At 37.1% G+C, this 11,127-nt stretch overlaps 1 protein-coding gene across 1 annotated transcript; it reads right to left on the reverse strand.

Moving 5' to 3' along the window:
* Positions 1-10,182: 10,182 nt before the first annotated feature.
* Positions 10,183-11,127, reverse strand: LOC125147013 (olfactory receptor 2AG1-like). Its single transcript, XM_047823971.1, has one exon. It carries the CDS (start codon positions 11,125-11,127, stop codon positions 10,183-10,185), a length of 945 nt encoding a protein of 314 aa, XP_047679927.1.

Here is an 11,127-nt window from a genome sequence, read left to right on the forward strand (position 1 = left end):
TGATTGTTTGTTTACAATTCTGTCTTCTGACTGGGCTATAAGTTTCTTCAGGGTAGAAATCCTATCTCAATCCATATGTCTGCATCACCTGGCATATAGTAAATTTTCAAGAACTATTCACAGACTGAATGGGTGAATAAATAACTGAATGCATCCAGGACTGAACAAACTCTTCCTCAACACATAGTCTCTGTCACACACACACATCCACTCAATAACTCCTAAGTGCTAATCATCCTATGTAAAGCATAATATGAGATTCAGAAGGCACAGCTGATATTGATCCAGCTATGTGGTCCACCTTGGAATGGGGATATTCTGTGACCAATCAGAAGGATAAACACAAAGGATGATCACCTGGACTACTGGTGAGAGTACATAAGTGGTAGTTCTTCCAGGGGAATAGATCCTTAATATGCAATCCTATTCTCTTTCTCATTCTTAGCCTCTGAGAAGATATATGCAATGTGGTAGCAACCTGAGTACTAGGGTACTGGGGCAGGGAGTGCCCACACACCCAACATTAGCACTCACTTAGCTCTGGCTCCTTCTCATGTCCTAAACAATGGACAGCACATTGCGAGGAGCTCTGTTGTGCATCCTCGGCAGTGCCCTGTGAATCCACTATCACCCAAAGAGTGTCAGAAAACTGAAAGAGGAAAAGAACATCTATAATAACAAGGATAAAAGGTAAGAATACAGGAAGATTCTGGGAATCAAAAAGGGGTAAGCTAGTTTGAGAGACAGCGGATCTTTTGGTTCTTTGCACCTCTCAGCACACAAGCTAATCCCTTAAAAAAGTCCAGTAGCAAAATTTGTAAGACTAAGGATTCTAGAGAAGAGAGAAAAAGAAAAATCTGCTCTCACAAATAGACTGTGGGTTCTAAAAATAAGAATATGACCCTTTTCCCAGGATAGACACAAGATTTCTGGTTCTGGGGGGACTTTATTCCTGCAGTATTTTCTTTCTTCTTACCTGGAGACATGGGATGAGTTTGTTCTGGAGAAGGGGAGCTACATGGGAGGGTACCTCACATAGGAATACAAAAGAACGAAATCCAGAAATCCAAGTTACAGATCCAGATTTGGGTATTGGATCCTAGTGATTTCTCAGTCCTCTCTCTTAACAGCTGGATATGATGAAGTGGACTTTTCAGTGGCTTCCATTCCAACCTCTGGCTGTATTCTCAGATAAGTTAAACACTTACTTTCGAGCACCGACCCTGGAATGAATCTTATTATGAAAGGATTCTTGAAATATGAGGCCCTGAGAAGTGACGCACATGGGACAGTCCCTAGGGTTCTCCTCAGCACAGCTCACTCTATTATCTCTACACACAATGAAATACCATGGGACTTTTTATTTTTTATTTTTTGGCAACCATATTGAATACTGTGAATCTCCTTTATTTCCAATCTTTCTGTAAGAGAAAAAAATTCATATGTTCTGGGCCTCAGGATAACTTAACAATCTATCTCTACCATTCTTGTTTTCTTCTTGGGAGCGGAACCTAGAGTGTAAAGTACATGCAGGCCCATCTGTGCATTCTTTACTTCAAATCCTCAGAAAAGTGGAAATCTACACACTCTCTCAGTATTTTTCTATTAAAATGAGTTTAAAATTATTGCTCATTTGAGATACAGTGACCACTGTTACATAATATTAGCTGGTCCTAAAAAACAATAGTTTAAGAAAATCTCTGTAAAAACCAAGTGTTTGAGCCAATATGCCAAATGCAAGGACAGATCCTTATTTTTCTGAGGGATTCCAGGTTGAAATTACTCGGGGAGCCTGGGTGGCTCAGTCGGTTAAGCGGCCGACTTTGGCTCAGATCGTGATCTAGCGGTCCTGATCTAGCAGTCCGTGAGTTTGAGCCCCGCGTCGGGCTCTGTGCTGACTTCTCAGAGCCTGGAGCCTGTTTCAGATTCTGTGTCTCCCTCTCTCTGACCTTCCCCCATTCATGCTCTGTCTCTCTCTGCCTCAAAAAGAAACGTTAAAAAAATTAAAAAAAAAAAGAAATTACTCAATGTTGTGTTTTCTTGCCAATGTTTATTTCTTTTTATATGAACAATATTGTAACCCTTGGTATATGTGTTGCTAAATTTTCCCCGTTTGCTTCTTTAATGGCAACACTAACATGTTTATTTATTTATTGCTCTACATTATTTATACATTTTATCAGTCAAATATTTCCATATTTCCCATTTTGTTTCTTTACCCCAAATTTCACCCTTTCTATTATAGATAGTCTATGAAAATTTTCTTTTCTTGGGGCACATGGGTGGCTCAGTCAGTTGGGCATCAGACTTCAGTTCAGGTCATGATCTCACAGCTGGTGAGTTTGAGCCCCGCATCAGGCTCTGTGCTGACAGCTCAGAGCCTGGAGCCTGCTTCAGATTCTGTGTCCCTCTCTTGCTCTACCCCTCCCCCGCTCATGCTCTGTCTCTCTATCTCTCTGTTTCTCTCTCACTCCCTCAAGAATAAATACACATTAAAAAAATTTTAAAAAATTTTTCTTCTCTTTACTTTTGACAATTTTTTTCATCCTTGGCTTTTCAGTCAAATTGTTATTTATTCTGATGTGAGGTATCTCATGATGATTTCATACATGCTTATGACTCTCCAGAGGAATGGGACTAATTTACCCTTTCAAGTTCTCTCTACTACATCCCTGTTGCTTTTTCTTTATTCAAATCAATTTGGCGTGAATGTTTTCAATCCACTGTCAGAATGTGGTAAGAAAATTTTATATTGTTATATTTTCCATTTAATGGGATTCAAATGTTATTAATTTTTAATTGCTTAATTCTTTAGTCATTACTGGACCTTTCCGTAGAATTTGTAGGCTCTGGTAACTTGTCTTTTGAATGAGATGGATGGGAAAAAAAGTCAAGATTTGAGATTTAGTTTAGAAGACTCTATAGACTTGTGACATTTGTCCTGATAAAGGATATGTGGGAGAATTATTATGACTAGCTATTATTATTGTTCTTATATGAAAGTCATATAGATTAAGGGGCTAGTCTGAGGTCAATCACAGTTGAAATAAGCTCAAACTCTAATCTTTAACCTTAAGACTAGTCTTAAGGCTATCTCTCTTACCTCATGCTGTACCACTTCCTAATATTTAATGCCCTTTAGCAAGCATAACGTTCATATATTAGTTTTAAGGCCAATGTGGGTTGCCTGGGTTATCTCACACCTTGGGACAAACATGTGAAAGCATGTCTGCATAAAAGTAGAGAACGGCCTGAGTTATCTAGTGAGCCCTTAAGTCTACTACCCAACAACCACATGGACCAGAATGAACAATCCACTCCTGTGGGCCGGGACCTGTATACTTGCCACATGGACATAGGAAATGAAGAGAAGAAATGGCTAACCTTCCCAGAAGGTTCAATGACTTTTTACCTTCCCATTCATGTTAAGTAGTGCAAGAAAGGATATGGAGTTTAAACTTGGCCCTCTTAGGACACAAGGACCCTGGTCACCAGTAAATGCATGCCCAAATTCATGTCCTTTAACACTTCCTATAATGTTACCATGTTTCTTTTCTTGTACAGGAGCTAGCAAATATGCTGAGAATAGTTAAAAAATGGGAGTAGAATAGTTTTCCTCTTTTGCATATGCAGAGAAAGAAATACAATGAGAGATATGAAAATACTCTACCCTCCCCAACAGTGTCCACCTGATGGTCTTGGACTACATGAAAGAGCAATGATAGCTAATGTGCCTGTGGCCTCACAAATGTAGAAGCAGCATTTACCTGATCCACTCTGCTTTTCCCTTAAGAGGAAGAAACACACTCCTGTCTGACACATGATTGTTAAGTCTGCTGGGGAAACAAGAAGTATGTGTGATATATAAGGGAACCTAATGGTAAGGACTCTTCAGTCATACCTCCTCATGTATTACTGGTGCAGAACTCAGAGGAGACAGTGGCTGCTTACTGTCTCTCTTCAGGACAGTAGGTAGGATCTAGACAATGCTAGTTGTCTGCTCACAATTCATATATATCATAAATAAAATAATCATTATGCCACTAAATTATCTCCTTAAGCTATAATAAATCAAGCACCAAGTTCTATCATTTCTAATTTATAAATAACTGAAAATCACCATTTTCTCTTTATTTCTCCAGACTATCTTAGTTCAGGTGGTCCTGACTGTGATTTCATGACTGTATTATTGCTATACTTTCCTAAATGTTTTTGGGGTCTTCTGTGTTAAGAATATTTGAGAAGTGGGACCTTGGATTTGATAGAGCCAAGTCTGTTAAATTCTACTTTGTTTTCTTATTGCCATTTCTATGGATGGAGAGAAAGCTATATTTTCTTACAAAGTAGGATGAATATTTACATATCTAGCTAGTTAAACTACATTGATTATTTGAAGAAATTACTCAATTTCTTTTATTTATATATTTTAATTTTAATTCCAGCATAGTTAACATACAATGTGATTTGGCTTCAGGTGTACAATATAGTGATCCAGTAATTCTTTACATTACTCAGTGCCCATCATGATAACTGTACTGTTAATTCTTTCACCTATGTCAACCATCCCCTTACACACCTACCCTCTGGCAACCATCAGTTTGTTCTTTGTAGTTAAGGGTCTGTTTTTTGGTTTGTCTCTTGAAATTACCCAATTTATTAACCACAGAAGCCAACAAAATTAAATTACTTCTCTAACTCTATATTCATTTGATGATTCAGGAACTAAACAATATTGATCAATTTTGATTAACTTAGAACCTTTCTAAAATTTTTATTTGTTTGTTTTCTTTTCTTGGAGCCATTGCAAAAGGCTTGAGCTGGCCCACTTGAAAAGGCCTATAGTTATGTCTCTATAGGGTTATGATTTATATCTGGAAGGACTATGACTCAAGTCCCATGGATTACTATTCAAATAACTGAGTTTTATCATACAAACAATCAAAAACAACCAAATGACATGTCATTAACTAGTTCAAGTATGACATGGCAGTGTTCAAATGGCCTCTTGTTAATGTTAGGTTAGAATTTTGTGGGGGCTTCTGGTTGGCTCAGTCGGTTGAGCCTCCTGCTCTTGATTCCAGCTCAGGTCATGATCTCCTGGCTCATGGGATTGAGCCTGACCCCTGGTGTTAGGCTCTGTGTTGACAGCACAGAGTCTGCTTGAGATTCTCTCTCTCCCTCTCTCTCTGTCCATTTCCCACTCGCGTGTGTGCACACACTCTCTCTGAAAATAAACAACAACAACAAAAAAGAATTTTGCTTTGTAGACGGTAAAAACTGTGAAAGTTTCTTACTTCTTTTGAACATATTTTTGCACTCCTGTCTTCTGTGATTTAGCACTGTATTTCTTCAATTGATCAATTTAAAAACAATTCAGTGAAATTCTAGTTTTGAGTCAGTACTCTTGTCTTTATTCATTTACTGATTCCTTTTATTGATTATGAATATCTCTGAATAATATATGGTTTACTTTTCAAACTTTTTAGGGTTTATAAACTGTAATGATCCTGTATGTATTTATAAATGATTTTTTTACTCCAAATAATATTTTTTAATATTAGTTCATATCAATGCATATATATATAATCCAATCCTTTACTGTTATATTCATTCTGGGTGGGGTTTTTTTTGCCTCAGGCTTTTTAAGTGGCTCAATTATAAACAACAAATTGAAAGAGTTACCTTCTTTATTATTCATTTATACTCTGTCATTTAACTGCAGCATTTAGTGAATTTATATTTACTGAACTGATTAGTAAGATTTATTTTTACATATGAGTTTGTGCTGCTTTTCTGTTTCTGTGCCAAGATGCTTGACCCACAGAGATTGTGAAATAGTAAATGTGTCATTTTAAACCACTAAAAAAAAAAAGAGAAGTCCTTATATAGATGGATTGTAGTCGTAATGGATGAAAAACACAAGTGATCTGAGCTCAAAGTCTGATTAATCCAGATTAAAGTTGGTTGAAAAGAGATGGGATGGACTGTGGAAGTGTCCTTATTAGCAGTGGTGGAGTGAAGTTTAGCCCTCTGGCATCCGTGAGTCAGCAAAAGACATATCAATAGAGGTGACAGTTATTACCACACAGGAGAATGAAATCTCAGTCTATAATAAGACGGTTTCTTGACATAAGGATTATTAATTTCAAGTAGTCCAGTTGCAATAAAACCATAGTGGTGGATGTAAGATCTCCATTACTTTTTCCATATTTACTATGCCAGAGAGAAATCACTATGGTGAAATGAGGGTATACTGTAAAGTTACCTACTACGACAGAGTATAGTAAGAATTCAAGGCTATTGCTCAGATGGGCTCACCAAGCAGAATTCTGCTATACATTCCCATACCTTCTATCCACCCCATAAAAAGATAAGGCCTTGATTAAAAGATGAATAAAAGGTGCATGTTAAGTCTATATTTTGGATCATTATGAATTCATTCATTCCTTCAGTTGCCAAGTCCCAAGAAGGAAGAGTAAGTGTGAAAGATAATGGTATTTTCTCAACCTGCCCTTGCACCATCCCCTTTATGATAGGTCCTTCAGAATTTGTTACTTCTTCTCTTCCTCTCTCTCCTCACCTGGAGTCTTGAGTGTCACTCCAAGGTGGGAGTGGGACCAAAAGCCTGTTGATGAATGTCTTTAATAAATTTCAATTTTATGATTATTGGACTAGAAAATTATCTCTTGGGGGTGCTTGGGTGGCTCAGCCGTTTAAGCATCTGACTTGGGCTCAGGTCATGATCTCACGTTCTTGAGTTTGAGCTCCGCGTCAGACTCTGTGCTGACAGTGTGGATTCTGCTTGGGATTCTCTCTCTCTCCCTCCCTCTGTGCCCCTCCCCTGCTTGTACCTTCCTTCTTTCTCTCTCAAAATAAATAAACTTCGAAATATTTTTAAAAAAAGAGAGAAAATTATCTGTTGGAAAATCCCTAGGGCAAATGGGTGAGGGAAAGTCTTATGATGGCAATTTCTAGAACAACCAAGGTCCAGGGACTTTCAATCAGGATTTATTTATTTCTCATACAAATTATTTACATCTCAGCTGGGAGTAAAAGTTCTTACTGTGTAAATCTTGGGATACACATATACACACACTCACAGACACATTTATTTATCTGGCTTGTTTACTTATTGATACATTTATTTCCTCTTTTGATATGTATCTCCTATTAGTTATAGATCTTCAACAATATGAGCAGTTTCATTACAATGTTTAAGTACTTTTTCTGTTCATAATTATTCCAGTGACTTTACTTTTACTTTTGTACGAGCAGCAATAAGAAATTCTTACAACAATCCGAGAGTAATTGAACAAAGTATTCACTGATAATTTCTCTGTTCAAGATGGCAGAAAGTCAGCAGAGGAGTGAATATATGCTCAGTTAGCCCTGAATAAAATTCTGTTTTTCAGCAGATGCAAAGGAGAAGCCACCTTTGATTAGAGAGAACATGTAATGGCTGTGTGAATATAGATTAGGTGAGAACATTTAATAGCTATGTGAATATGGATAAGCCACCAAACATTGCTGGGAACTAGTCGTTGTATATGTGGAATGGGGATAATATTTGTCCTGTTTATATCTTTATAAGGCAAAAAGTAACAGTCTTTTCTGTTTTGCCTAAAGGCAAAAAGCAACAGTCATTAATATTTATACATCCAATAATAATGTTCACAAAGCAGACTGTACAGAAGATGCATTGAACTATAGACATTGAAGCATATACATGAAAAGAGAATATTTTAATATACCTTTCCTAATTCAAGACAGATCAAAAGGACAAAAATAGCAAGAATAAAAAGACCTAAAATATAACCAGTAAAGTAGATAATATAAGTACATATCAAACTGTAAACCATCATAATAAAAATTATATCTTCTTTCAAATGTATCCAAAACATTGCAAATATTTTTATAAACACAACCTCAATAAATTTGAATGAATAGTTAAAATACAAGCAATATATATATATATATATATATATATATATATATATATATATATAGCTACCTATAGGGAGTGGAAGTGAATAGATTGGACAGAGATGTCAGCTAGACTTCTCTGGTTAGACAGTGTTTTATAGGTTGATTTTTTTATTCAAAAATTAAAAGCAATCCCTAAAAGCTGAAAAAGAAAGATGAAATAAACAAATCTAGCTATGTATCCAATTTGTGATATGTGTATGGTAAGATAAAACAATTGAGTAGTATGTTGTTACCATCAGGAATGGGGATATTTGGTGAGAGGCAAGGAGGAGAGATTGGAGAATAATAGAAAGCCTCAACGGTATTGCTAATGCTAGATGTTCAATACATAAAAATTATATATATGCATTAAAAATATTGAATGCATTAATGAATGAAAGGAATATCATATATCTCCTGTGGAGAATGGTGTTAGGGACACCAATTAGTAAGCTGCTGTAGTAAATGCTCAGGGCAGACAAGATGAGATCAAATTTGGACCAGAGTGGAATATTTTTGTGTGTTGAGAACTGGTATAATCTGTGATGTATTCAGGGAAAAAAATACAATGAAGGACTTTCTGGTAGATTGTATATTAGTTATGAGAAAAAAGAATTCTGAATGATTCCTAAGATTTTTACCTGAGTGAGGTTATGATATCTCTTTCCTTCGTGAGCATTAATTTTAGTATCTGTTCTGCCTTTTTTGTTTGTTTTTTTTTTTAATTCCTGGGCAAAGGAGATATTAATTCTGTTTGTATGTGTGTGGAAAGGTACCTTTTGATCTTTTTCATTATGAGTCAGCTTCAAGCATTACAGAGTAATTGATTTGATTGGTTTTCAGGCAAGGGACTTGGAATAAAGAGGAGTCCCATTTTTTTTTTTAATTTTAATTTTTAGGTTTTTTTTGGAATGGTTTTAACAGCTTCATTGAATCTGGATTTTATAGATCAATAGTACCAGACAAGAACATTTCTTGAGTTTGTGAAACACATCTTAGTGCCAGGCAACTGGAAGATGTTTGATAAATGCTTTTGGAAACATAAGGAAATAAATGACTAAGCACCAACTGAGACTAGGTATTTTCCATGATAGAAACATTTCAGTCACAGATCCTGCAGGTAAAGACTTTAAACTTTATTGGGAGAGAAAGACGTTTAAATTCTTTTCATGCAGTGAGAAAAAGAGAGACTGGGTCTCAGCTAGAATTTAGTTCAAATTCTGATTCTATTGTTTAAAAAAATAAAAATAAAAGGAGTCCCATTTTAAATTGGGAATTTAAACAACTTTGAAAGGACTGGGGCAGGAACGAGTCGTAAAAGAAAGACCTAGTCACTGGCCAAAATATAATTGACAAGGGTGAAGACCCAGGAAAGGTATTGGGAATACCATTTTTGTTTCGGATGTTGATTTCAACCGTTTGTTCACATTCAGTGTTAATTGGGGCTGAGACTTTTAGAGAGGATGTTCCTAGCAGAGAACATTTGCATTACAGTTCTGACTACCATGTATGCTTTCTCCTTTCACATACTAGCTTCAAGGCATCGGTATTTTGTAATGAAATTTCTTTATAAATAATGTGACATGGAAAGCACATGGCTGTCCTAATGTCATATGGGCAGCTTAAGGAGCTGATGCTACAATCCAGAACATAGGTATCTGATAGGAATTTTTCCAGAGTCCGGAGCTCTGATATAGATCTGGAAAGATCTCTCCACAATAAAACATTTAATATTATATGACTACAGATTCACAGTAGTAAAGAATTAAGAACTGAGAAGTTTCCTCACTAGCAAGTAGTAAAGTCTAACATTTGTATCTTCATTCAGTATCTTCATTTTCCTCTTTAGTTTTTATTTCCTGTTTTAAATAGAAACATCAAGAAAAAATTCTGGCCAACTTCCTGTATGGTTGAATACAGAACTGTTGTAGGGGAGGGAAAGAAAAACATGAAGTGAAAAATAAGATAATCTCTGTTAGAACAGAATGGGAATTTCAACCAGATCCTGGGGTATTGATCAGAAAAATGAAAATATCCTTAGCTATTGAAACATAGGGCTAATGGAGACAAACTCGTGTCTCTAAGGCCAAATGAGGACTTAATCTCCAGTGTGGCAGATTTTCAGAATTTTCAAAATGTGGAAGATGCCAGCATAAGACCAAGTGCAGATATGGAGTCCCATGTAGAAGCTATAGGGCTTCCACATGACATTGGCATCTACCATCTCTGGGCAGAAGTGAATCGCCCCAGTACTCTCCTGGAGGCTTCTATTACCTCCTTGTTTCTCAGACTATAGACAAGAGGGTTCAGTGTTGGAGTAATGACAGTATAAAATAGAGAGAGAATGTTGTCCTGTTGGGGACTATGGTAGTAATTGGGCTGGATGTACATCAACATGGCAGCTCCATAGTACATTCCTACCACAGTCAGGTGAGAAGAGCATGTGGTGAGGACTTTCTTCCTTCCCTTACCCGAGGACATGTGAAGGACAGCAATTAGGACAAACGTATAAGAGGCAAGGATAGCAGCAAGGGTAGGCATGAGAAAGATCACACCTATCACATATACCATGAGCTCATATATGGAGGTATCTGCACAGGTTAATTTCAACAAGGGTGGGATCTCACAGAGTAGGTGCCTGATTTTCCGAGACATACAGAAAGGAAAGTGCATAGTATATGAGGTGAGTATCACACCATTCAGGAATGCCAGGATCCAAGATGTGGCTATTGTGAGCCAGCATATCCTTGGCCTCATGCGGACCATGTAGTGCAAAGGATGACAAATAGCCACATACCTGTCATAGGCCATGAACACCAGTAGTAAGTCCTCTGAACCTCCTGAAGTGAGAACTACTAACATCTGAAAGGTGCAGCCTTCAAAGGAGATGGTGTTCTCCCCATGCAGATAATCCACAAGCATTTTGGGAGTAACTGCAGATGCAAACATCAAGTCCATGAGAGATAGCTGGCTAAGTAGAAGGTACATAGGCACATGGAGCCAGGAATCCATTATAATGACCAAGAGCAGCAGGCCATTGCTGGTCAGGGCCAACATGTACAGGACAGCGATTGTGGCAAAAAGCAGTTTGGGAACCCCACTGTCATTCAGAATCTCCGCTAATGTGAAGTCATTTCCCAAGGTGGAGTTCCAGAGCTCCAT

The sequence above is a fragment of the Prionailurus viverrinus genome, chromosome D1 (genome assembly GCF_022837055.1).
Source record: "Prionailurus viverrinus isolate Anna chromosome D1, UM_Priviv_1.0, whole genome shotgun sequence".
Lineage (NCBI taxonomy): Eukaryota > Metazoa > Chordata > Mammalia > Carnivora > Felidae > Prionailurus > Prionailurus viverrinus.

What these genes read in the sequence shown, in the direction of transcription:
- LOC125147013 (XM_047823971.1), bottom strand. Translation starts at nt 11,127, where the DNA reads ATGGAGCTCTGGAACTCCACCTTGGGAAATGACTTCACATTAGCGGAG.